This window comes from Purpureocillium takamizusanense, chromosome 5 (genome assembly GCF_022605165.1).
Source record: "Purpureocillium takamizusanense chromosome 5, complete sequence".
In the NCBI taxonomy this organism is placed as follows: domain Eukaryota; kingdom Fungi; phylum Ascomycota; class Sordariomycetes; order Hypocreales; family Ophiocordycipitaceae; genus Purpureocillium; species Purpureocillium takamizusanense.
This window is the reverse complement of record NC_063072.1, coordinates 2617838-2643337: the sequence shown is the minus strand read 5'-3', so window position 1 is coordinate 2643337 and position 25500 is coordinate 2617838. Positions and strand designations below refer to the sequence as shown.

At 58.1% G+C, this 25500-nt stretch overlaps 7 protein-coding genes across 9 annotated transcripts; 4 read left to right on the top strand and 3 right to left on the bottom strand.

Annotated features, from left to right (window-relative positions):
- Positions 1–1750: 1750 nt before the first annotated feature.
- Positions 1751–6612, bottom strand: GDE1 (Glycerophosphodiester phosphodiesterase). 2 transcript variants are annotated; one of them, XM_047987763.1, is made up of 4 exons: positions 5871–6612; positions 5679–5797; positions 2392–5597; positions 1751–2334 (listed from the first exon to the last, which is right to left on the bottom strand). In XM_047987763.1, exons 1-4 carry the CDS (start codon positions 5885–5887, stop codon positions 2176–2178), a joined length of 3501 nt encoding a protein of 1166 aa, XP_047843752.1. In that variant the 5' UTR covers positions 5888–6612; the 3' UTR covers positions 1751–2175. The 2 variants fall into 2 exon arrangements, with proteins under 2 accessions (XP_047843752.1, XP_047843753.1); XM_047987764.1 differs by having other exon boundaries at positions 2392–5797.
- Positions 6613–7472: 860 nt separating this feature from the next.
- Positions 7473–9830, bottom strand: JDV02_006373 (uncharacterized protein). The gene has a single exon (XM_047987762.1). The coding sequence runs from the start codon at positions 9751–9753 to the stop codon at positions 7585–7587; it is 2169 nt and encodes a 722-aa protein (XP_047843751.1). The 5' UTR covers positions 9754–9830; the 3' UTR covers positions 7473–7584.
- A 220-nt stretch (positions 9831–10050) lies between these two features.
- Positions 10051–10823, top strand: JDV02_006372 (uncharacterized protein; the record flags this gene model as incomplete). The annotated part of the gene is made up of 5 exons (XM_047987761.1): positions 10051–10085; positions 10153–10267; positions 10327–10392; positions 10443–10565; positions 10680–10823. The coding sequence occupies 5 exons, from the start codon at positions 10051–10053 to the stop codon at positions 10821–10823; spliced, it is 483 nt and encodes a 160-aa protein (XP_047843750.1).
- Positions 10824–11099: 276 nt separating this feature from the next.
- JDV02_006371 (uncharacterized protein) lies at positions 11100–11690 on the top strand (the record flags this gene model as incomplete). The annotated part of the gene is made up of 1 exon (XM_047987760.1): positions 11100–11690. The coding sequence occupies one exon, from the start codon at positions 11100–11102 to the stop codon at positions 11688–11690; it is 591 nt and encodes a 196-aa protein (XP_047843749.1).
- A 387-nt stretch (positions 11691–12077) lies between these two features.
- Positions 12078–13630, top strand: ZPR1 (nucleolar zinc-finger protein; the record flags this gene model as incomplete). The annotated part of the gene is made up of 2 exons (XM_047987759.1): positions 12078–12257; positions 12329–13630. The coding sequence occupies 2 exons, from the start codon at positions 12078–12080 to the stop codon at positions 13628–13630; spliced, it is 1482 nt and encodes a 493-aa protein (XP_047843748.1).
- Positions 13631–13988: 358 nt separating this feature from the next.
- Positions 13989–19824, bottom strand: JDV02_006369 (uncharacterized protein). Of its 2 annotated transcripts, XM_047987757.1 has the most exons (2): positions 18068–19824; positions 13989–16527 (listed from the first exon to the last, which is right to left on the bottom strand). In XM_047987757.1, exons 1-2 carry the CDS (start codon positions 18505–18507, stop codon positions 14583–14585), a joined length of 2385 nt encoding a protein of 794 aa, XP_047843746.1. In that variant the 5' UTR covers positions 18508–19824; the 3' UTR covers positions 13989–14582. The 2 variants fall into 2 exon arrangements, with proteins under 2 accessions (XP_047843746.1, XP_047843747.1); XM_047987758.1 differs by having other exon boundaries at positions 13990–18640.
- Positions 19825–23843: 4019 nt separating this feature from the next.
- JDV02_006368 (uncharacterized protein) lies at positions 23844–25019 on the top strand (the record flags this gene model as incomplete). Its single annotated transcript, XM_047987756.1, has 1 exon — positions 23844–25019. One exon carries the CDS (start codon positions 23844–23846, stop codon positions 24240–24242), a length of 399 nt encoding a protein of 132 aa, XP_047843745.1. The 3' UTR covers positions 24243–25019.
- Positions 25020–25500: the final 481 nt, after the last annotated feature.

The following is a 25500-nucleotide window of genomic DNA, read 5'->3' as shown; positions in this document are numbered from 1 at the left end:
TGAATGGACTGGTGTCGTCAAGGGAAGAGAAAAGCAAAAAAAAAAAGAAGAAAAAATTGTAGAGAGAGGACGCAGGAGGGGTGAGGGGAAGGAGAGCATCCCATCCCGCCAAGGGAAAAACAAAAGAAGGCTCCATCGGTACTTCTTGAGGTGGTTACATGTACTCATCCTCCCGGCAGCCGGTCCGTACATCGCGTCTCCTATTGATAAAAAGATTATTGTTCTTTTTCTTCTTCTCTTCTTTCGCCTTGGTGCGCGTCAGCGTCCCCCCCCCTCCCTCCCAGTGTCTCGCCGCGCCCGCCGCCACCCACACACACACACCCACCCTATGCCACGAGGGCGGGACGCAAGCATGCGCAAGCAAGCCAAAGAGAAGACGGGGGGGCGCATGCAACGACGAGAAGGAGGAGGAGGGACACGAGGGAGAAGAAGAAGAAGAAGAAGAAGAAGAAGAAAAGAAAAAAAAAAGAGAAAAAAAAAGAGAAAAAAAAAGGACCCGATGCGTGGCGTGCGCAGCAGCAGGGTACGTAGTACGTAGTACGTAGCAGTAGTAGCATGGGGATGGGACGGAATGGATGGGATTGGGGGGGCAGGGGGGGTGAAAGAAAGTCTCCCGGCGGCGGCTACAAACTGGTGCATCCGCGATATGAGTGCAACAGGATGAAGCCAAGCCCCCCCCCCCCTCCTCCTCTCCACTCGGGACATGGGACGATGACGATGGTCACACCGTACACGAACCCGAGCCGAGCTGAGCCCCGAATCATTGAACTCCATTGTCGCTGCGCCGCCGACACTTCATCTCGCCTCTTTCTGTCGTCCATCGTCGGGTATCGCCGTCGTCGCCGCCGCGACTCGATTCCCCGTACCGCCTCTCATGGGCAAAAAAGCAGCCAAGCCAAGACAAGCCAAGCCCAGCCGGCATCATCAACAACACCATCGTCACCGGCATCATCGTCATTATCGTGCGACCTTGGCGAGAAAGAACGCGCCCCCCCCAGCCCCAGCCCCGCCCGTCCGAGGACCCTGCCCGATCCTACGTACCGTAACTACTCACTGACGACATGCTCCGCACCCATGTATGCATGCATGTACAAACACCGCAATTTTACAAGTATCCCATGGGAAATGATGTAAAACTGTCAATGACAAACAAAAAAAAAAATTCTCAAAAATCCTGCTGCGCTGCCAGGCAAACCACTGACACCCCCCGGTCCGGTGCGGTCCGGTCCTGAGCCCCCGGGCGGGCGGGCGGCCGGGCCGACACACGCGGCCCGTCGCCCGCCCCTGTCTCTGAACATCCCCGAGACACGAACCCCTGGTGCGCAGCGTGGGTTTCTTACGTCGTACGTAACTATTGTGCTTAAGAGTGAGATTGTATGGGATGGGATGTACTTCGTACATGTGATGTGCGTAGACGAATGGCGGCACTGCCACTGCCCACGCAATGTGTGCGTGGTGGCAGCGCATCCCCCCGGGCGCACGCAGGAGGTGTTTGAACGGACGGTGTATAAAGGTAGGGGTCAAGGGGGGGTTGGGTTTGGCCAGGCCATATCCCAAACTCGGGCAGACTCTGGGTCGCGGAGCGCCGGCTGCGCGAACCCGTATGCAGCCTTGTCCGTATAAAGATATATGGAAGGTACACATATAGGTATGCATACGGGTCAAGGTAGCTCGCGTCTTTTCATCAGTGCGTACTGCCTAGGTAGCATCACTCACGTAGCCTGGCTGGGCACATGCTTGCCGCGTACGCATCGCATCAGGTGACGGGACTTGGGGCTCGATACCCACCCGGTGGCTACGTAGCAACTGGCGAGCAGCATGTCGTTAGCGAAACACCAGGGAAAAGAGAATCAACAAGGGGGCGAGTCATTGTGCGTGACCCGGCGAGCAGGTGCAGTCCCTGTCTCGCGGTCCGCAACCGCTGAATTGTTGTGTCCGTCAGCTCCGAGATACATGATGAATCCGTCAACCTGGAGTGTCGTCTCGCCGTCAACACGGATTCCTCAGACAGATTCAGCCGTCTAACGAATCCTGCTACTGCGAAAATGTCTCCCTTGCAAAAAGCCGGTCCCTGCTCATCACATGCTGCTAGTGTATGCTGTATTAGGCCCGAGGAAAAGACGTTTCCTCCAAGGCTCCCGCTCCAGAAATGCAAGCAAATACTTCGTATGCACATCACTGCCCCTCTTCCAACGTCTTGAGCCCCTCCTCTGATTCGGGAGTAGTTGCCGTTCGTGTTTGCTCTCCGCTGGCCGACTCAGCCGTCGTCAGGCCCTTGCGAATCGCCAGGACGCTGTCGACAATCACAGCGTCGATGCCCTCTTTGACTTGTCGCTGCCAGGCCGTTAGTTTCGGAACACAAGCGACCTATAGATGGCATGGAAAACATACCTGTACCATGGCTGGGTCGTTGTTGAGCACGCCGTAGCTGACGCACACCAACCCTAGTTCCTTGACCACCTTGACCAACCGCGGACTGTTGATGAGCGGCTCTGCCGCCGACACGATGCCCAACAGATTCCAGCGGCTTGCGAACCGAATCGCCTCCTGCAACGAAGACGCTCTGATGTCGCCGACCGGACTGCACCCCGCGTCGGTGAGGAACAGAATCGGAATCGACGGCTGCTTGAAGCTGAGGCATAGACAAATGTCTGGGTTGAAGGAGCTGAGGATGATGTGGCGCTCTCCGGCCAGGTCGTACACCTTGGACAACACCGTGTCGCAGAATGAGTTCAGCTCGACCGCGTACGTGTCCATCTCGTGCTCCTCACTCTCGTGCAGCATGGGATACTTCATCTCAATGTTGAAGCCAATCTCCTCGGGCAGCTTGCGGAAAAGATCCTCCAGCGTCGCAAACGGAGCCTGGATAAAGTTGCCGCGGGAGTTGGCCTTGTAGCCCTTCTCCTTGAAGTCCCGAGTGTGCTTCATGCGCTCCTCCATCTCCGCGTGCCCGCTCCCGGCGTAGCCCATGGACTGTGAACGCTTGGGCGTGAAGCTGTGGCTTCTTGGCCGAGGCGAAACCGTGCGTCCGTTGGCAACTTTGGGCCCGCTATGATGGATTCTATCCCTTCCCTTATCGGGGTTGATATGCAGAAACTGCTCCAAGGTGAGCGTGTGGACGGGGGCGTCGATGCCGGTCTCGCTGACGAGAAAGTCATGGTAGATGACGGGCACATGGTCCTTGGTGAGCTGCACGTCGAATTCGACGTACTGGGCACCCAGATTGGCCGCTGCGATGAAAGAGGGCAGCGTGTTCTCGCCGAGCTGCAGAGACTTGTTGGAAGTCAGGTTCTTGCCGAGGCCTCTGTGACCGATGAGCATCGTCGACGACATCTTCTTCCAGTACGTCTGCCGCGACGTGATCTCCATGTTTGGGTGGTGAAAGGGCGTGATGACGACGTAGTTGAAGTTTACGGTACCGATGACGTCGAGATTGCTCGACATGATGGGAACGCAGACGTCGCCCTGGAGGTTCATCCGCTGGGTGCCTAACGTCGGCTTGATAGATGACAGCAGTGCCACGGCGCGCCCGATCTTGTTCTTTCCGCTTCCTCCAGAGTATGTCGGGACAATGTCGAAGAGCAGCTTGACGCTGGTGGCATCCTGCGTCGTGAAGACGACAGGCTCCGTCGCGATGCTCTCATGGACCGGCAGATCAACGACCGTCGCCTCGCCCGCAGCTCCGTTGGCGCTGATGACTACGGAAAGTGCTGTGTCGAGCTGCGTGTTGTGCGCCTCGGTGAGAGGGACACGGTCCAGGTGGACGGCATCCGTCGTCTTGCGGATGTCCATCGACCCGAGACTGACGAGCACCAGGCTTTCGTTTGTCAGATAGCGGTGACCGAAACTCTTGACAGGCTCAGCTGGCCGGGGACCGCTGTTGGCGTTCGCCCCGTTAGAGCGTCGCTCATCAATGGAAGAGTTCTCGGGCGAGTTGCCGGGCTGCTGCATCCCGGCGGCAACGCGCGAGGCGGCTTCGTCTTCGTCTGTGTGCGCAGCGAGCAGTCGCGCAATGTCCATGTGGCCACGGAGCGCCGCGTGTTCCTTTGCAGTCCAGCCGGAGGCGTCCGGGCGCGACACATCTGCGCCGCTATCGATCAGGAGCTGCACGACAGTGATGGAGCCGTCGACGGCAGCCACGTGCAGGGGCGTCCACGAGTAGGAATTCTCGGCAATCTCGAGGTCGGCCTTTTGGGACGCGCTCCCCTTGACAATGATCCGAGCGCAGCCCACGTGGTTGAACCTGGCGGCGACGTGCAGCGCCGTCTCGCCCGTCTTGTCGGTCCAGTTGATGTCCACACCTGCCTTGACCAGCATCTCGACAATGGGCTCATAGTTGGACTTTGTGGCCAGCGCCAGGACCGCGCCCGATTTGGGCACAGTCTTCCGGAGCTGGACCTTGGCCTCGCTGCTTCCTTGCCAGTTCTCGCCCTGGAGCAAAGCCTGCGTCGTCAAGGGATGACCCCCAATGACGCTGAGGTGCAGCGGCGCGAAGCCCTCAAGGTCCTGCCACTCGGGGGCGTCAATGCCGTCTTTAGAATCAAACTGGTTCCAGTCTTGCATCTTCTTCATGATGATCTGGCAGATGATAACGAATCCGAATTGGGCAGCATAGTGCAGGGGCAGGCGACCAAACGAATCCCGGCTCTTGAGTGCAATCCTCTGGTCAGGGCTGAGCTGATCCAATAGAAAGATGAGTAGCTGTACGGCCTCGTCATCCTGGCTCAAGAGATTGGACTCCTTGGTGTTGATGGCCTTGACCGGGACGGTAGACGACACCGCCGGCTGCAGATGCTTGTTGGTGAAGTGAGACCCGACGGGGACGGGATATGCGCTAACGCTATCGTCGTCCTGAGGCGAGGATTTGGTCCTTCCAATGTGGATGACGAGACGGTGGATGCAGTTGCGGCCGTTGATGTCGTCCGGCTCGTCGAGGCTCTTCAGCTGCGATAGGAGATGCGCAATGCACTTCCTCGAGCGGGCTGAGATGGAGCGTTGGAGCAAGTTGAGCAGCAGACTCTGCATCTGCAAGTCTGACCCAACCGTCGCCTCAGCCAAGCCAGCCTTGAGCGCCTCGACTTCACCAGTGCGGACGGCCTGATCAAGGACGTCGAGCTGCGCCTGCGGCAGGTTCAGCATGGCCTTTGCGGAGGCTCGTCCCAGGGAACGCGTGGAGCGATCCGACTTGGAGTCATCCAAGTTCTGGGCATCGCCGAGGACGGACAGCCAGCGGTTGATGTCGTTGAGCAGCCTCGAGATGTTGCCGTCCTTTGCAAAGGGTTTGGGGTCGACCTTGGTGGAGATGTAGCTGTGCTGGGACGAGATGCCGGGGACTTTCTTGTCAAGCTTCTTGGTGATCTTGACGAAGCCCCTGCGGTTAATCTCGCCAAACCACTGAAGGTTTCTGAATTGCGCTCGGAGTTCGAGCAGAGCGCCCATGACCTCCTCCACCTCGTCCTGGTCGAGAGTGGCTACGACATCAGGGACGCTGCCATAGCGGTTGTGCAATATGTTGAGGCGACGGCACGCCTCAGCATACTTCTTGTTGTAAAAGGAGTCGACATCCTCGAGATTGCGGTCGAGGGCAAAGAAGAGTTCTGCAGGGTTGAGTTAGGGGATCAGGGTCCAGCCCCTCGGGGGATGTTGACGAGATGCGGTCAACAGGGGGTTCCGCCCACCTGCCGGGTCTACTGCCTCTCCGTTACGAGCCTTGTCCGCCGCGGCCTTGACGAGCTTCTTCAGGCCTTTGTAGTTGATGTAAGACGACGCCCACTCCGGCACCTGGTTGCGCGGGAGGCTTGGCGGGGAGCCGTGTTAGTAATGTTATGTATTCGCGATTGAAGAGCTTCTGGGGCAATAAGCAGACTCACTTCCGTCCAAACTTCATGGTGCAGGTGCACTGGCCCTGGGGTGCTGTGGGGGCTGAGGATACAGGACTGAGTCGCGCGGCGACGGCAACCAAGAACGCGCTGGGGCGAGACGAGGTGCCTCGACGCCGCCGACGAACCGATGAGAAGAAGCAAGAGGGGGGGAAGAGAGAAGGGGATGAGCTGGAACGTGTCGAAACGACGGAGGAGCGACGATAATAAAGGTCGGTAGGGCGACGAGGTCGCGTGATCTGTTTTTGTGTGTCCGAGTTCCCCAGGTTGAATTGCCTGCCGTCCAGACGACCGGGCAGTACGTAGTAGTAGTCCGTCCACCGGTCCAGCCCGCCGGCAGAGCTTGTTTACCAAGCGAGAGCCCTAACCAGCGCCAATTGAAAGTATCGTGAGACCGTGCCTGAGCCACAGTGCCGCAGCAAGCAGCAGCAGCAGCAGCAGCACGACAAGGTCTGCAAAGCGGGCGCGCGGGCAGGCAGCGGCGGGGGTGGCGGCGAACTTTTGTTCTTTTTTGCTCTTTGTTCGACAGACGTCCGAACGATGATGCTTCGACGCAGCGCTGCTTGCGCAGAGGCAGCTCACGGCGACGACGAGGCTGGACACATTGCCGGCAAAATAAATCTGCACTCGCGTCCACTTTTTTTTTCCTTTCCCCTCCTCGTGACGAAAGACCGAAGAAGCGAAAGAGATTTTTCGGGGTGGAAAAGAGCTGAGCTGATGCGTGCGTCTGGTGCTGGCGGTAGACGAACCCGAGAGAAGGCCGCCGTGTCAGAATCCATGTGGGGAAGGCCGAGTCATCTCGCGAGAGCCGGGGTGGTAGTTTGTCTCGCGAGGGGCGTGCGCCTAATAATAGATGACCGACACAGTCTGGCCAGCGCGACGCACGTGCGATGACACACTGTAGAGGCGCTGTAATGCACTGTAACGGCGGCGGCTCCAGGCACCTTGTTGACCATTGTTAGCGCCTTGGCCCTTTCCATGTAAGCTGGTCAGGTGGTGCCGGAACCGCCCCCGGACCACTGTCACGGCACTGTGCCGTCGTCTGTTGCTGCCCAGGCCTCGATCAATATCAACATGAAGTTATCAATCAATCTAGCTTCCAAAGCTCCCCCAGCTTGACCTCCCTCCCAGCTGCGGCCCCAAAGCGAGCGCCCAGGCACACAGTGCATGCCGGGTGGCATGTTCCCCAGACGTGCATTGCCCTCCCTCGACCAACGAACAATGATGGCGCATTCCTCATGAACGGTGCCTCCGGTGCCTCCGGCCGTGCCCGCCGGCGACTCTGGGCCGGCCATTGGCGACCGTGGACCAGCACCGCTCCGTGACTGGCCCAGCCGCCGCGCGCGCCGCGCATGCCATCGAGGCCGAGCGCCCTCGGCTGCGACCCGGCGAAGCAACTTTACCAACTTAAAAGACAAAACACGAGTGATACAGCAATCGTCTGCTGCACCTCTCATTTGCCAATGGCAGGCCGCCTGCCTGTTTCTTGGCCTGCCATTGGCAGCAAGGCAGCCTCGGGTGCAGCGTTCGTTGCAACCTCAAAGCGTGGCTCCGACGTCGTGGCCATCTCTTGTGCGATTGACATCGCCAAGGTAACGGACAAAGAAATCGCTCGTCATTCACTATAGTCTCCCTCTACAGGCATCATGTACAGAGATGCTGTGCTGTACAGTACGATACATGACGTGATCAACAATCGGAGAACCTAGGCCCCAACCGCCCACTGGCGCCCGTCCGAGTAATACACCTCGCGTCGGCTCACCGCTGGCCACGCCAGCAGATTTTTGGGTCTGGGCGTCACTGCAAGCCCATCTGTACCCTGTCGCCCCCTATAAGCGGCAACTTCCATCTTCCTCTTTGACGCATTGCCTCCGGCGCGCGCACGGCGCGTGGCAGTCGCTGCAGTGCCAGTGATGATATCGTCTCGGGCTTCTCGGTCCTCAAATCTGGGTTGTTCAAAACTCCGACACTCTTCAATAGCGCCAATCCTTTGGCGGCCCAACAGGCTCCCGCTGGCCAGCGCCGCCGCCAGATCCTGGGCCAGTAGTTCTGACCGCCGAACAGCCGCAGACCCAATGTGCGATGCCATGGCGGCGCGGAGCTCGGGGCCTAGCTCTGGGTAGAGGAGCTTGCTCTCGATGGACGCCGTTGTCTTCCTCACAAAGACGTACTCCTTCCATAGACTTTCGAACTGGAGCAGCCGCCTCGCCGACCGGCCAATGAGCGTATTATCCTGTACGGACTGGTCGGCCGTCGCGCCCTCAGGTTGCCTTTGCAACTCCCGTCGCGACTCTTCCAAAGTCTCAAGGAACCGGCTAAGCTTGGATTCTGAGAGATTCAGGTTGGCGAGGAGATCCTTTGACCAGGGCGAACCCGCGCCCTGCAGGCCGCACAGATCCAACAGGGTGTAGATCCTCGCGACCAGGTACGAATCTGTAGTCTCGTTGCCGGTTAGCAGAAGTGACTTCCACAGTTGGCTCGCATTCGAAAAGCCGCGTATGAGCTGGACCGCCGCTCTCCAGTCCAAGGCAACAATGAACTCGTCCAGTATCTGTTTGACTATGGACGTGCTCACAACGACACCGAACCTCATGCAGGTAACGAAGAAGGTGGCCGCCTGATCAAAAAGCCTGAACTGCAGCAGACCGGTGATGACCTCTTCCACAAGTGGGCTGCTCAAGGGAACGTGTTCCCAAACCCAATCTCCGGTGCGAGTTCGACGTCTCGTGTCGGCTGCCCACTTTTGCAATATAGGGCTGTTCTCGATGTCCTCGACGTGCCGTCTGCCGATCTTGGCACCGGTCTTGGAGTCTGCACCTGTGAGGCACGCGAGTGCGCGCAAGAATTTGCCGTGGTTGTTCGTGGCTTTGTAGTGATTTAGGATGGCGACAAAGGTAGATGGCGTTGGTCGTAGGAGCCGCTCATGGAAGAAGGAGTTGACCAGTGCGTCGGCAAAAGCATGGTATCCGGCCTTGTCAAACGCGACAATGAGGGTGTTGTATGTATGCATGTCCGGCGGATGCGCTGAGACTAGGAGGTTATAGCAGACCCGGCCGATCCTCTCCTTCACCCCAAGCTGCGGAGCGTCCATCAAGGACCTTAGGCGTCGATTGAGCAGTGCGGTGTTCTTCTTTGCTCGCCCTGGGTCGATTGATCTGAAAGTAAAGTTGGGGCATCCCTTTTCCGCCAGTTCTCGCGCTTCGTCAAACGACGGACTCGGCGACGTTCCCTTGTCGATGATTTCTGCTCGGCGAAGGAGCTGCTGGACAAGATGCTCGATGCTCGATGACTCGTGAAACAAATGCAGCTTGTTCCGCGATTCGCGCGACAGAATGGCGTTGTCGGATTCTTCAGCCATGATTGCTTGCTCCAGGCGCTCGTAGTCTGTTCGTCGGGATGCTCGCATAGAAGCGTCCGTCGGACAGCCGTAGTACTCGCTCTGCAGGCTCGACACCAATTCCGACGCGCTGATCGTGGCCGGCTTGTCAATCTCCTTCATATACGGCCGGTTGCTGTAGATGTCCTTGATACTGCGCCATAGCGCGTCCATCTGCTCGATGGTGAGGTCGGTTGGGCGGAACTGGCGCTTGGGGGTTTCGGGAGCTCCTCGGTCTCGAAGATCCGACAGCTCCTGGCGTGCCTCTTCCAATTGCCGATCCAGCTCCCTTCTGCGATCTTCCTTCCTCACTGCATCGACAATAGCGGCGGTTGCAAACATGGAGCTGTAGCACGCGGTAAAGATTTCGGCAAAGGTCGGCTTGCGACGACGGGCAGCAGCCGCGGTTCGTCTCCCGGCGGCGCCGACAGCGGTGCTGCAGGTCCGGCATCCGCAGCGGTGAGCCTGGGCTGCGGCCCTCGACCACAGAGACTGCATCACCGTGGCATCTGCAGAGACTGGCGTAGAGGTGGCGGTTGTTGGGATTCAATTGGGATGGGCGCCGTGGTCGTCGGCATGAGGCCATTTGGTGGTCAGGCGAGCTCGAAGAAATGCGAGGGCAATTCCGGGCCGGATGGTCAGAGTCACGTGATCGCCGGAGCACCCCCCCTCCCCCCACCACGCAAACAGCTTGTGACACGGGCGATGACGACCGGCTGCTGCTTAATGAGACTTCAACTGGACCAAGTTTCGGCGTCGTTCTAGCAACTTGCTGAGGCTACTCTTCCCTCCAACATGTTCGCGCTTGAATTGAAAGCGGAGCTCACAGGGTGAGGGTCCCAATTGCTTTGTCGCTGTCTGCGGCTACATAATTGAAGCCAAGCTCACAAATTCCAGGGTGACGAACCTGCGGCCCGACGACAGCCAGGACAACCCGTTTTGGTACATGTTCAAGGTGCAATGTACGTCATGCAGGGAGACGCACAGCAACTACGTGGGCGTGAACCGTTTTGTAGGTCGAGGCCACCCAGGCTTGAACCCGGATGGTTGCTCACTCATTGGCCTGACTAGGAGACGAACGAGATGAGCGGCAGTCGCGGCGAGGCCAACTTTGTGTGGAAGTGCAAGAATTGCAAGGTCATGCTTCTTGAGTCCCGGCATACGAGCAGACCACTAACGTCTTATAGCGAGAGTCGTCAGCCTCCATCAAGGCTGCCCCGAAGCCGTATGAGCAGTCGGAGCCTGCCAAAGCCCAGCGGATCATCGAGTTTGATTGCCGCGGGCTGGAATTCGTGGAGTTTAAGCCAGAGGTATGTGGAAACCGTCCAAGTCCTTCCCTTGCTACTACTATGAAGCGCATGGCTGCGACACATGTCGTCACAGTCTATTTTCCTATTTCAGAACGCTGCTAAAAAGTGTTGCAGGGGGACTGGCTGGCCGAGGGCCTCGAGTCTGGGACCAAGTTTACAGGCATCGAGTTGGTCGATGGCGAATGGTTCGACTACGACGAAAAGGCCGGAGAGGAGGTCAGCATCAAGGACATCACGTGGGAGATTCGTCGAGCCTAGGCAACCATTGCGTTTGGGATGAAAAGTGTCCTCGTGACCGTCAGACGTGCCAGTGAATGTTTTGTTGGTGGCGATGAGCGTGTCGAAGCAACAGCACAGGGGGTCCACAGGTCTGCCGTGGCACTAGGCCCACGCCCGGCATATCGCTAGCCGCACGCCTAGCCCGAGTCAGTCCACAGACCGCCGTGGGCCCTGCTCAGCAGCAATTCCGTATTTGCATCCATCGTCAAAACTCGCACCCACTCGGAGCGCGCATCACGGCACGCGCGGTCCGCCATGGCATCTTCGGGGCACCAGCAGCAGCTTGCCAGGGACCTCGACTTCCTCAACGATGCAGCGCACTTGTTGCGGGACACTGCGCCCGACGCGTCGGCGCACCTGATGAGGCATCGAGCGGACCTCATGTTGCACAACAACCTGGATCAGCATGAGCTGCAGCGACAGCACGTCTGCTCTGCCTGCGGACACATCATGGTGCCCGGGCTCGCGGAGACGACGCTGAGGCTGCAGCGGCCCAATGCCCATCGCCAGGAGAAGAAGAAGCGGTCGACTGGCGAGGCGCGGTCACGAGCAAAAGAGCCTGCGGCCGTACAGGGACCATCCAAGGAATTGACCTGCGGTCGCTGCCATCGCATCACGAGGGTCAGTCTAGGGCAACGGCCAGCCGCCGTGCGTGGGCGAGTCGCAAAACCGTCTGCGGCGAAACAGACTGAGAAGCCCCCGGTTACGGCAGCATCGTTCAAGGCGTCCGCCAATGCCAGCAGCAAGAAGCGAGCCAAGAACCGAAAAGGTGGTCTGCAGGCTCTTCTCGCCAGCCAGCAGAAACCGACGCCGTCTTTGTCGTTGGCCGACTTTATGAAGAAGTGAGGCGCCTGTTCCTGTCGCTGTCGGTAGCACAATCGCCTCGACGCGCACGGCAAACTACCTGTATGCGATTCGGCCGGCGGAAGCACCATGGAAGAGCTCGCGCCACACTGACATCAGACGTCCGTCTGCCAGTTTTGCTGTCTGCCCGCGCAATCAACAAGCCTGCCTGCGGACGCGCAGCGTCGCGAACTTTCTAGCGCACTTCCCCCAGACGGACAGGCGCCCAATGACACCACGCTGCACTGTTTGCCCCTCCAAAAAATTCAGAGCCCCTCCATCCGCATCATCTCCACCAAAAAAGACCCTCCCCGCCAGCGCCGCCGCCGCTTCTCGACGACGCAACCAACATCCGAGATACCCAGAGCACGCATAGCGAACCCGGAAAACATGTCTTCCGACCAGCCCAAGGAGGTGGTCGACACCCAGAACCCAGAGCAGTTCTTTGAATCCATCGGGAGCAAGGTAGAAAAGCTTGCGCCCGCGACCGATGGCGAGCCGACGAACCAGGACGAAGAGCGCAAACCCGTTGAGGAGATTGAGTCCCTGTGCATGAACTGCGGAGAGAATGTAAGTCTTGAAGGACCCTAATAATGAGTTGATATGCACTCTGCGGGTAGCAACATGCTGACCAGAGACAGGGTGTCACCCGGCTACTCCTCACCGCGATCCCATATTTCCGCGAAGTCGTCATCATGTCCTTCTCCTGCGAACACTGCAACACCCAAAACAACGAGATTCAGGCTGCTGGAACCGTTCAGCCGCGCGGCACGCACTACGAGCTGCGGTTAACCGATCTCGCCGACTTCAGCCGTCAGGTGGTCAAGTCGGACACGGCCGTCGTCAAGTTCATCGAGCTGGACCTCGAGATCCCCGCCGGCCGCGGCCAGCTCACCAACGTCGAGGGCCTTTTGACGACCGTCATGGACGATCTGGAGCTGGGACAGGAGGCGCGCAAGGAGCAGATGCCCGAGGTCTTCCCCAAGGTGGCCGAGATCATCGCCAAGGGCCGCGCCATGCTCGCGGGCGAGTCGTTCCCCTTCCGCGTCTACGTCGACGACCCGGCGGGCAACTCCTTCATCGCACCGGACCTCAAGGACGGGGTGGGCAAGTGGGAGAAGCGCGAATTTGTTCGCACGCCGGAGCAGAACGCCGCCCTCGGCCTCGGCGACAGCGCCGGCGCCGCGGGCCTGTCCAACCCGGGCCTCACCGCCGACGGCGACATCATCCCCAACGAGGTCTACAGCTTCCCCGCGTCGTGCCCCGGATGCATGCACCCGTGCACGACACACATGAAGATGGTGGACATCCCCCACTTTAAGCAGGTCGTGCTCATGTCCACCGTCTGCGACGACTGCGGCTACCGCTCCAACGACGTCAAGACGGGCGGCGAGATCCCCGAGCTCGGCGAGAAGATCACCCTGACGGTCGAGGACTCGACAGACCTCGCCCGCGACATTCTCAAGAGCGAAACATGCGGCCTCGAGTGCCCCGAGCTCAAGCTCCAGGTCAACCCCGGCACCCTCGGCGGTCGCTTCACCACCGTCGAGGGCCTCCTCACGCAGGTGCGCGACGACCTGCGCAGTCAAATCTTCCAGGCCAATGGCGCCGCGGGCCAACAGCCGTCGTCCAACACCACCCCCGGCACCGACGGCGGCGACTCCCTCAGCGCCGACGAAAAGGCCCAGTGGGACGACTTCTTCGGGGGGCTCGACGACGCAATCGCCGGCCGGCGGCCCTTCACCGTCATCCTCACGGACCCGTTCGCCAGCAGCTTCGTGCAGCCCAACACGGACGATCCCAGCGCCGACCCCAAGATCAAGCGGGAGAGGTATGAGCGCACCGACGAGGAGGAGGAGGAGCTGGGCCTCAAGGACATGAAGACGGAGGGTTACGAGGAGCCCGCGGCCGAGACGGGGGCAGAGGATGCGCCGGCGCAATGAATGATGGGGAAGAAGTTCAAGAGGCAGGCAGGCCGGTGTTTAGGTAGAAACTGGGCGTTGAGAGTCGGTCGGGTTGGGGTGGGGAGCAGGCATGCGTGCATACATACATACACATTCATGTACAGAGCCATGTTGGGCATTTGTCTTGGTTAGCATATCTGAACATCACGGGTCATGATGTTGACACGGATAGAGAAAAGAATGAATAACAAACCTTTGAGCGTTTATTAACCTCGTTTCCGCCGAATGCACCGTTCCTTTGCCCTGCTAAGATGTTTCAAGCGGGTGGGCGGGCACCTACTTCGTACCTCACGGTCTTCTCAAAGGCACTCTCACCGGTCACGTACATATATGACAATGACTTCATGCAGGTTCAATTATACTCAAACTTGAGGGGGAAACAACAGCAACTACCGGGTATAAGTACCGTGTTCCGTCTCCCGTAACTCCATTCTCCATTGTCACCGTGCGAAACCCCGCGGTCCCACCAGTCCGCCCATCCATCCCTGGGAGGGGGTTTCTTTCTTGCAAGCCCTCCTGTCGCATACACGCTCTGGGTGCAAACATAAACCGCCGCGCGAATCCCATCGCGTAAGAATTACCCCATTAGAGGAAACCGACAAGCCCCCGATAGAGGAGTGAGTGGACATAGGGGTTCCTGACCAAAAAAACAACACAACCAGCAAGCCATTGGCAGGAACCACGCCTGTGTCCCTCGACCGTGTGTACCGCGCGCATGAAACAGTTGAAGATCTCAAAACCACAGACGCAAGAACGCGGCGCGAGCATTGTTCCATTTTAGTTTCGCCAACAAGAAAGACAGAAATCCTCTCTTTTTGTACCGTACCGTCCCCAGTAGCGTTGAAAATATCAGCGCTGTCAACGTAAGTAGAGTTCGACACTCTCCGAGCAGCCTCGCGGGACGATGCGAGGCGCGATGATGGTGACCTTATTAAAAGAAGGAGGGCTTGAGGAGAACACGGTACTCGACATAGTCATCGCCTTCAATGTTGATAATGGTGCCCTGCGAGACGAGCTTGCCAACAAATGGGCCGGTAGGCTTGCGCTCGTACTTGACACCGTCGTAGAACTTGGCCTCCTCTGCGCCGGCCTTAACACGCAGCGTCTCCTGGCGCTCCCAGACGTCGTTGAGTCGCTGCACATCGTCCGACTCGTGGAACAGGACGCGGCCGTTTGTCATCGACACAGACGTCGCGGCCGCGGCAGCAGCGGCAGCGGTGGTAGCATCTGCAGCAGCTGCAGCCGCGGCCGCGCGCTCGCGGTTCGTAGCGTGACGATCGGCGCGGACCTGGGCGGCCTCGGCTCTGGCGAGTTCCCGCCGCGCCATGGCGTTGGTTCGCTCGAGGGCGGCCGCGTTACCACTGACCTGGGCGCGCTGCTGAGTCGATCGTAAATCGTTTTCGTTGAGGGAATGGCGGAGGTTACGGCCGTCTGGCCGGGGCTCGATCCTGCGAGATTGACGCAGTTCATGACCGCCGTAGCCAGACCGGGATGTCGCGTCACCATCGGCGCCGGCAGACGCAACTGTGCTGAAGCTCGCTGCGTTACTAGAAATCTTGAGACCGCTTCCGGCACGGGCCTGTGCGTCAAAGACCGCCTTGGTCTCGTTTTCGATCCTCTGGTCCGGCGTCTCGCCATTATCAAGCTGGTACTGTCGGACGCGGCAGTACTCCTTGATCTCAGAGCGTTGGAGAGCCTTGAGGTGGTCTTCAAACTCGACCTCATCGTACTGAATCCAGAGGGCTCCCGCGCCCACCGGGAAGTTGCCGTCGACGTAGCGACCGTCCCGCGTCTCTCGAACCACTTTGACCCTGAACATGTCATTCTGTCCGAGGATCCCGTAGACGGCGTGTCGATCTCTGGGATCAGGCTCACTGGACGGCTTCCAGTATCCGAGCAGGATGCGTGTCGGGCGGGTTCCTGGGAGAGGGTCGACTGAGAAGCGAGTCTGGTGCGACGCCATTGACTGAGGCGGAGTCAAGGCTTTTGCCGAGTCTGGAGGAGGTGTGGCAGCGTCAGCCGAGTTGGTGTTGATGGCGGCAAAGCCCGTGCTCGTCTTCCGGCGCTTTGATTCGGGGCGAGACGATCCGCGATCAGGCAGCTCCAAACCATAGGCAATCGAGGGCGCCACGACGGGATTCTCGTACGCCGGGTTTGCCTTGGCGCAGGCTATGGCCTCTCTGACGAGCTGTTCGTCTGACATCTCCATTGACTGGCCTGCCTGCATCTGGGCAACCAGCCGGACATACTCTTTGATCTGGGAGTGATCCAGCCCGACCAGGTGCTCGGCGAAGACAATGCGCTCGAACGTGACCCAGCTGCCGCCAGGCCCAGGAGGCAGCCGATAGTCGTCAATGGGGTCACCGGCAGTAGTGTGTGGCTGGACGCGGGTGCGGAGCCGTTCGCGCACGTCGATGAAGCCGATAACAGCGTGTCGGCGCTCAGGCTCGGGAACGGGGGAATCTCTCCAGGAGCCAAGAAGGGCGGCCTTGACCGAGGTTTCTCTAGGCACCCTGGGCTTCCTGGCGTCCCTGGCGGTGGGGGGAGCAGCTGGTGCAGCGGGCGCCGTTTGCGAGTTTTCCATCTTAGTCTCACTCAGGTCAGGATACAGCGAGGTGCGCTTCCGTTTGGGGTAATGAGAGACTGCAGCTTCGTCTTGGGCGTCTTCCATTACGGCATCCTCGTTGGCCGGCGCAGGTGCGGGGACCTGGGGCTTCTGCTCCTTGTCGGCACGGGCCTCGACGATTATCTCGTCTTCGGGGTCAGCGACAGGCGCCGCAGTGGGTGGCGAGTGAAGATTGCTGTCGGGTTCGCTCAGTTCGCTCTCCGCCTCTCCGTCCTCGGCCACGCCGTTGCTTTTGTGGCCGTTGGGCTGCCTGATGGGTATGTAAGTTGCTGTAGTTGGAGACAGGCTGGATTGATCGGCTGGGCCGCGGTGACGACACTTGTCATCGGATTTCATTGTCCAAATTCAAACTAATACGAGATGGTTGGGCTGTGTATGAGTCTCTTGGTGGCTGGTGAAGAACGAATGCTCCACCAGGCTTCAGCGGCCGGGCCACTAGCGACAAATAGGCGGAATGAGGTTAGGGAAAGAAAAAGCGCAAAGAGACGAGAACGGAAGCAATGACAAGCAGACAGCTTGCTCCCATCCAGGCTGAAGTCGGTGCAACGCGCAGGGGTGACACAGGTTCGAAACGCAAGCCACGACGGGGTTGAAGACGAGAACCCAACGAATGGATGCGCGGCCCAAAGTGGCACGGGGGAAAAGACCAGCCGGTTGCAACGTCGAAGACAGTCGCTCAGGCGCGCAACGGCCAGGAAAAGACGCCAGGGGCATCCGCTAGAGTCGAGCGTCTCTTTGAGGTTTGCCGACACTTGAGCGAGTTGACTCTTGGCGGCAAAGCGCCGGGGCTGGTTCGACCCGCAGGCTGATGACGAAAGCCGTTAAAAGTCAAATAGCGCGAGAGGAGGGCAAAAACAAGAACCCGAATGGTCGGCGAGGCCTTACTCACTCTGCCCTTGTTGGTGACACCTGTGGTTGGTTGCAAAGGCAACTATGGTCTGTGGGCAGGGCAGTCGGAGAGGCGCAACCAACTCGACGTCTGACAAGACGGATTCGGGCAGACAAGGGCGACGAAGAGAGCGGCAGATGGCAAGCAGATTGCTCGAAGACGGACCTTGGTGTCAAGGGAAGTGTATTGCCAGAGATGCGAGTTGCCAACGAGTTGCCCGAGGTGATGCGTTCAGGGAGGGATGAGGGAGAGAGAGTGAGAGTGAGAGGGCAAGGTGAGAAAGAAGCTCAACGGGGAATGAATCGGGGACTGAACGGATGGATCCAGCAATTACTGCGTGGGCTGAAGCGGCGCTCTTTTTGGGCCGTGCACGCACTTGCACTCCAGCCAGCCAGCCAGCCAGCAAAACCTTCAATGGTAGCGGTACTTTGGCTTGGGTACTAACCCAATGCCAACCATAGAGTGCGCAGCCGTGGCAGTGCTCAGGTGGGAAGCGGCGCCTGATGCCGCGACTGAAAAGTACCGATACCCTCCCTGCCTTATGCCACTGGCACGCTTGCTTTTTGGGGCAAGTGGCGGCCACGAGAGGGAAGGAGCAGATAGTCCAGAGCGGAGTAGGGCAGGAGCGCTCACGTTCCTGCCGGATAGATCTGCGTGCTCGCTCGGAGTGGCAAGAGAGCGAGAGTTGCGCTGTGAGGTGGTTTTGCAAGGTTGCGTAACCTCCCAGCACTTGCTTAGGTTGGCAGCAGCAACTGGCGCATGCCAATCGACACAGTCTGCGTCCCATAGATAAGGTAGGGAATGTGGAGGTTTTCCGTGCTCGAGGCACTCACGACAAAGACGAAAACGGCCATGCGAATTGGAAATGCAGCATAGTTGTAAAAGAGAAACCGAAACTTACACAGAGTCCGTAGCGGCGCCAGTCGGCGGACGCTCATCACCGTCGTTGTCGTCGTTGTCATCACGCTCTGGCGACTCAACCAGAGGCTTGCTGGTGCTCCGCTCATAAGAACGGGCCTCGGGCTCCTCCTCTTGGGACTCTTGATGAAGCCGCGGCTCGGCCGGCGGCGTAGGGGCCTGCGGGCGGTCCTGTTGCGGTGATGCGTCCCGACGCTTCTGCTGTTGCTGTTGCTGTTGCTCGGCTGCCGTCTTGGCCGCGGCTACCTCTCGTTCGGCCAGAGTTGCGGCCTGCGTTGCAGCGTCGGGCGCGGCGGCAGCTTTGGCTGAAGGCGCTGGCGACGCGGTGCGGTGATTAGTAGCAGTAGACGACTTGTTCGCGTCGTCGTCGTCGTCGGCAGCCGGCGTGGACACGCTGCGCTTCTCGGCAGCGGGTTCCTCCATGGCGGCGGCGGCGGCGCTGTCGATGAAATGATGTGTGGGATTGCACACGAAAAGAAGACGAGACGTCAACCGCAAATGAGCCGGCAGGTTGTCAATGGAGTGGGAAGAGCCGGCGGCGGATTGTGTAATCGGGATGGGGGGGGGCGGCGAGCTATGGCGCAGTAGCTGATTGAGCCGTGCCCTTTTTGCGAACTCGAAGAGGTAAGAGTACGAAGTAAGATGGGGTGATGTGGAGATGCAAAGATATTAAGCGACGTCTGGCCTGATTGGGAGGCGGTGGACAACAGGACAAGACAAATGCTGACAAGGCCAAGAACGGAAGGGCGAGGTGGCAACGGGGGAGGTCAATCCCGGTAGAAGTCTTGTGTGTGGGAGAGAGTTGCGTGCGCTGGCGTGATGATGCGTGTGTCTGTGTGTGCGCGCGTGCGGGCGTGGATTAATGGGCGTCAAGTGCGTGCGTGCTTGTTGGCGAGGGAGGTGGTGGGTGGGCAGGTGGGAGAGAGAGTTGAGCGTGAACGTGTGTGGACGATCGCAGCCAGCGCAGCGGACAATTGCACTCTCTGACGGTCGGGAAAAGCGGCGAGGCCGGAGCGAAGCTGGACAAGGCGTGTTGAAGGGGGCCAGGGAACAACAAGTACAGACAGTCCAGTCCAGTCCAGCACAGCACCGCATTAGCCGGGGACCCGAATTACCAAAACAAGAAAGGGGGTGGTGCCGCTGCGTCCGCGAATGGAAGCGCAAGTACGTTCAATGTCGGAGGTAGAGGGAGAGAGAGATAAGGCACGGCAAGGTAGTGAGAGAGTGGGTGGTAGTAGTCGTCGTGGTGGGAGAAGAGGGAGTGGGTTGGTGTGTGTGAGAGAGAAAAGACAAAAGAGGACGACACCAGACTGGCCCTCGAACGTGCAAACACACGAGAGAGAGGGGGGGGGGGAAGACGTGAAAGAGAGATAGGGAGACAGGTTGTGTGTGGGAGAGAGACCAAAAGAGAGAGAGAGAGAGCGCTGAAAACAGAGTTACGGCGAAGAGAGATTAGCAGCAGTGTGGGCAATTTTGCCTGGGCGGCGCCGGCACGTACGCACCAACGCACGCACCCACGCACAATGTGCCAGCCAAAGAGCGACGAGGACCAGCTACGATGACTTGAACCTTTTTTCCCCCATGGCACGCACGCATGGGTGGACGAGGGGGTCTGGATGCCTGGCCTGGCCTGCGCCTAGCCTGGGGTGGGCGGCGGCGCGCCAGGGGCGGCGGGAATGACGGGTTAGAGACAGGTTTTACAAGGACGAGCGCAGGGACGAATGATTTGCAAAGGGTGTCATGGGGGGGGGCGGGCAGGATGATGGGACGATGGGGGATACCACGTATGTATGGGTACGAAAAAGTGCCACTACTAAACTTGGTTACGATTACTCCTTCTCCTCCTACTACTCCTTCTAGTACCAAATTGTCTTGCGTCTGGTGCCTGGGGTTGTGGCGGCCACAATGGAGGCAAAAGGACACCAAGGAGGGAGAACAGGTACGTAGCAGCAGAAGAGAAGAGGCAGTGCTTGTGGATTCAGATACGCAGATGGATGGACAGAGGGTGCATGAACGGGCCGATGATGATGATGATAATGATGGATGGGCGACCGAACACCTCACCTCGCCTCACCGCAGCAGCAGCAGCGGCGCCGCGACTTGCTATACTAAGAGGTACGTACCTCTTTTGCCAAATGCAAAGCATAAAAGCACCGTCGGTCACTCCTCAACCTTGATTCTCAGGCAGACCCCTACATGTACTTAGTAAGGTGCAGTCCTCAAGGTACCTACCTACTACCTCTGTCTGGTTGCTCCTTCCATGACTGCCATGTGTGCATCCAGCAAGGTTGGGCAAAGACGAGTACCCGAGTACACACGCCTACATCAAAACCCTCCTCCCTCGCTTCCCGACCTCCGTCCTGCAACACGGAATGGGCTTTCTCTCTTTTTTGCTCTTTACCACTGCTTCTCCACCTGCCAGTTGCGGCGAGGCTTCTCCATGTTTGGACTGGAGCAGCCAAGCAACATTGAACGCACCTCGCCTCGCCTCAATCCAATCCAAGCTTTTCAATGAGCCCAATATACATGAACATCAATGCCCTCACAACACGCAAGCAAGTCCGCGGCCGACACCTTCTTTCTTTTCCGGCCCGAACCAGGTGGCCCCAGGAGGCCCTCGAGGGACCCCAAAGGCAGATTCCGTCACCCCCGGGCGAGGCTCAATCGCCATTGGCTCGCGGTGCGATACTAAAGCCTGGGCCACCTGAGCTTGGAACGCCCAGAACGGAAAAACTGACTCTGTTTTTTTTTATTAGTAGTATGACCATATGATTACAGGGCGGTGCTGCTTTTACGTACGGTACAGTACGTAGTAAGGTACTGTACCCTCGGCCACCACCTAGGGATGTGTGAGAAAGAAAAACCTGGAAAGAGCATGACACGACTATGAACAAGGATGGCCCCCCCCCTCCCCCAGTCAGTCCGTGTCCTCGTCATCCGTCTCTCGACACATAATATTCTCTCATGTTTGGGGGGCACGCGCATGCATGTGCTGTGCTGTCTGCTGTACGTACGTTATGTATGTATCATATCGTCTCGACGCAAAATGCTACCCCGAGCTCTGATTCATCGCCCCAGGGGACAACTATCGGTCCATTCATGGCTCGCTCAATGGCACGCCAAGGCCCCAACAACCAACTGAGAGGCCCGTTTTGATTGCTTGGTTTGATGCCACCACCAGACCGACAGGCAACCGCGGGCAGGCAGGCAAGACAACAGGCAGGCCTCCCTCCCCTTCAGCCAACAGTAATAACAAGTACTTTTAGTACCACACAAGCTTGGTTCCGCGCCGCCACGTCTGTTCGTTCTCGTTTCATGTACTAACTTTAGCACTTGGAATGGTTTCGGGTGCTGAATCGCACCCAACTAAACACGCAACTCTGGCTATACTTTCCGGTACGGTACTTTGCCTACTTTGAAAATGACGGAACTGCGTGAGAGACAAAGACAGAGAGAAAGGCAAAGAGGGGGCCACGAATCGACTCGCGTTCGACAGACCAGTGTACTGTCCTTAGCCACACCGCAGGCGCAGCAGCGGTACCACCGAAATATTGAAGCAGAGAAGAGAAGAAAAAAGGACACAACAGCAAGGGACGCCTGCATCCATGGGCCAATATCGACCGCATCCATGCTACGGTACGTCGTGCCTATACAACGTCACCTGCCCTCCTCTCTCGCTTGTCGCTCTCCCCTCCCCCCTTCAAGTGCCGCCGACGGACGCCGGGTTGAGTTTGAGAGGTCCCATGTCGCCCACTGTGCATGACAACACCACAAAACACATGACGCCGCAGAGCCCATAACAGTCCAAGGGGATCAGCAACGCGGCGCGGGTGGGGTCGTTGTCCATCGTTCAGTCTCGAAACGGCGTTTTTTTTTTTATCTTTCCTTTTCTTCCCCTCCCCTTCCTTCCCCCCTTTCTCCTCGGCCTCTTGCTCGTTCGTATCCTTTTCCTCGTGTCTTTATTGAGATGGGCATTGATGGGGCAAAAAGCCCACCCACCCGCGTGAGCGCGCGTGATGTGCAACGCATACTACTGCTCCACCACCTCCCTTCTGCTGCTGCTGCTGCTACTACTACTACTACTACTACTACCACCCCTGCCTCGTCTATCGCACGCACGCAACAGTTCTGAAGTCTGCTCACCGAAAGACAGACGCGCAGGCTTATTAGACTAGCAACTATTGACGTGCGCGTTGTTGCCAAGCCATTGCGCAATCGCGCAATCGCGCATAATAGTAGGGAGACTGGAGCAAAGATGCAAACAGACATCATGGGAAACCACATGCGGCACGCATATCATACTGTGTTGCGCGAGCGAGCGCACGCGCGCGCGCACACACACACACAAAAGACCTACGACTACTACTATCAATGGTAGAGCCAGAGTAGGAAAATGCCGCCTCACCCAATCGGCGCCTGAGCAGCAAGTTAGTGTGCAGGGTGACGAGACCATGATTACAGGCCATGACGATGCAACTCGTCCAATCTTGTCTTTTTACTTCCCTCGGCGGCTGGCCCGCCAGCGATAGATACGGTCAGCAAAGCAAGGGCGCAGCAACGAATTGCATAGGTACCTTGCGAGGATGGCTGGATGCGGTGCTGCTCGCTCCTGTTGCTTACGATAATAGTCGGCGTAAGAGCGGGACACCCTCCCTCCCTCGAGTTCCAAGGGCTGTTGTTGTTGCTCCCACCCGTACGCTCTTCGTAATTCGCATGCCATGCGCTGTGCGCCCCCGGCCAGCACCCCCCCTGCCCCAATCCCTGTCGGGGACACGGGTTCCTGTGTTTCCTGATCGAATGCTCTCTCTCTCTCTCTTCTTGATCCCGTCAGTGGAACCCACCTTTACCATCCATCATTATTGTGCCGCAAACCGTCCTTCTGTCCAACCCGCCCGCCGCCGCGCCGGAACGCGCTTGCCGTCGGTCAGAGGAAGTTGTGGCGTGCGGAAGGATGATGATGGTGGCTGGTAAGTTGACGGCAAGGGTAGGGGGAAGGAAACAAGCTTCCCAATATTTGAGGGTTGGTGAGGCGTGAGGCGGTGGGTGGGGATGGCCGTCTGGTGGGCAATGGACATGTCACGCAACTTAGCCCAGCGATCAATCGATCGCGCAGAGACTCAGACACGGGTCATTGTAGTAATCAATCGTACGAGATTCCCATGCAACTACGTACGCAGTGCGGTACATGCAGTGCCATTCTTGTACTGTGCTGTTCAGTGCCATTGCTTTACATAGTAGAGTACTTGCCAAAAACATCAAAGAGAGATTATGACGAGTACAGTCCAGTTGCTTCGCAACTTCTCGTCGACTCGAGAGATACATGTGCCGACGCTACTAGACTTCGTGCGCACAATGGAATGCGCGCCGCCAAACTTTATTGCGCACGAACTCGAGAGAGCAGGGGATCCGCAACAACTGCGTACGGCTAGACGCAAGAGACAGGGATGGGCATGTCCTGGCCTGGCAGAAGGAGGCTTTCTCTCCCCTCCCCCCCTCCCCTCTCTCATTCAAGGTGTCCCGTTGGGGAGGAATAAGGAAAGTACATACTAACGTTACTGTACATGAGAAACTGACAAAGGAGATGCAATTTGGCGCACCGCCCACCCCCCCTTGTTCAGCTGTCCAAGGTTGCCAAGGCCAGGTCAATGCTGAATTGGTATCATCAGACCGCTAGTAGGTAGCTGGGGCTTGTTGCTGGGCTTGCTTGCGAGCGAGATCAATTGGGAGGGGGGGAAAGCAAGCATATCATTCAGACATGAATGTTTCAGTCGTCCCCGCCGTCGACAACGCAGACTCAGCAGCAGCAGCAGCAGCTGGACCCGGCGCCACTCCAAGAAGAACATTGGGGGACTGTCCAAGTGTTGAGAAAAGGATGGCGGTCAGGTTTTTTTTTTTTGGCCGTCATCATCTTCTTCTTCGTTGTCGTCATCAACGCCCTCTTTGTCGGCAGTTGCAAGCTCGAGATGTCAACCTCATCCATAATTACCTTTTCTTTCTTTTTCTGCTTCCACAATCGGTCTCCTGGTAGTTTCGTATTTCCTTCCCGGTGGCTTTTCAACTTGCCTCCGCGTCGCATTGAAAGTAACCCTGTTCTGCCACTTTTTTCCCGCTGCCACCACCGACTTGAATCGAGTCTGCTCCCCCCCCCAAGCGACTAGCGAGTCGGATCGAGCGACGCGACAGAGCCGGCGCGCGCATGTGTGTCTCTCAATTGTGGCGGCCCGCCCCTCCCCTTGGCCAGATGGTGTCTCATGAATGGCTGATGGGCGCGCCGCAGGCGTGGGCCGAGCCCATGGTGATGGGCGTCGCCGCGAGGACAATTTTGTTGAACTGAATGATTTGATGACTGAATGATTGATTCACACAAGGGCCCGCAACGACTTTTTTCTTTCTTGCATTGTGGGCGAGTACTACAGTTGGTACGTGCTGCTGCTGCTGCCATCACGCGGCCGCTTTCAGGTTCGGTTCATGTTGGCCTGTCGACGACGTCGACGTCAACGCCATGCGCCGCCGCCCGCCGCACACTTTCGCGGTTGTGGGTTGTTTCCCGTCGGCTCTACTAACTAAGTTACTATACAATACTAGTAGTATCTGTGACAGCGCACGTGCTAATAATTGGCCCTGCTTGCTTGCTCGATTGCTTGCTTGCAAGGGCCAGTTAGCAAACAAAAGAAAACAAACAGGCGAAACATGAGGGCAGGGGGGGGCAGGAGCAGGCAGAAGCGTGAGAGACCCTGTTTGTTGTGTTGACAACATACCGCATCCGGGAGTGCTCTCGAACCACCACCAATGCGAAATGCGGCAAGCCAGGGATATAGTACATGCACATACAACAGGTACGAATACACAATGTCCGAGGGGTCTTTTTGCGCCTTTTTTTTGTTGCTTTCTTGGGCGTGGCAGAGCAAGGGGATGCGGCGGTGGAAAGTACATGTAAAAAAAAAAAAAGGCGTTTCTGTGCATGGTTGGATTTGGCGTTATGATGAGGTGATTTTGGTGATTTGATGATTATTAGTCTCCTCTGCCCCCGTCCCCCCAATCCCGGCCCTGGCTGTGTGTCTGGGCGAAACTCATTCTCGTGCCATGTTGCATCATTTGACCACCCCGCCCTCTTTGCGACTGGACAAGCGCCGTTCTGCTTGATGAGGTTGTTTGAGCGCGACACGGCACGGCACGGCACAGCACAGCACAGCACAGCACAGCACAGCATCAGTTTAAGTTGACTGACCCTCGCTCGCCTTGGTTGCCCGTTCGCGGTCTGCAGCCGGTGTGAAACCCAACCAACGTGAAGGTCTCGCGTGTGGAATCTTGTCTGCTGCTCTTTCTCTATCTCTCTGTCTCTTCCTCTCTCGGGGACATGATTGCAACATGAGGACCGCAGGACTCCAGAGGAAAGAAAGGGCCTGCCTTAACAGG

What these genes read in the sequence shown, in the direction of transcription:
- GDE1 (XM_047987763.1), bottom strand. An exon ending in AGAGGCAGTAGACCCGGCAG is followed by an intron (nt 5,598 to 5,678) that starts GTGGGCGGAACC and finishes TCAACCCTGCAG; the next exon opens with AACTCTTCTTTGCCCTCGAC. An exon ending in ACGACCCAGCCATGGTACAG is followed by an intron (nt 2,335 to 2,391) that starts GTATGTTTTCCA and finishes ACGGCCTGGCAG; the next exon opens with CGACAAGTCAAAGAGGGCAT.
- JDV02_006373 (XM_047987762.1), bottom strand. Translation starts at nt 9,753, where the DNA reads ATGCAGTCTCTGTGGTCGAGGGCCGCAGCCCAGGCTCACCGCTGCGGA.
- JDV02_006369 (XM_047987757.1), bottom strand. Translation starts at nt 18,507, where the DNA reads ATGGAGGAACCCGCTGCCGAGAAGCGCAGCGTGTCCACGCCGGCTGCC. An exon ending in GGCGCCGCTACGGACTCTGT is followed by an intron (nt 16,528 to 18,067) that starts GTAAGTTTCGGT and finishes CATACCCATCAG; the next exon opens with GCAGCCCAACGGCCACAAAA.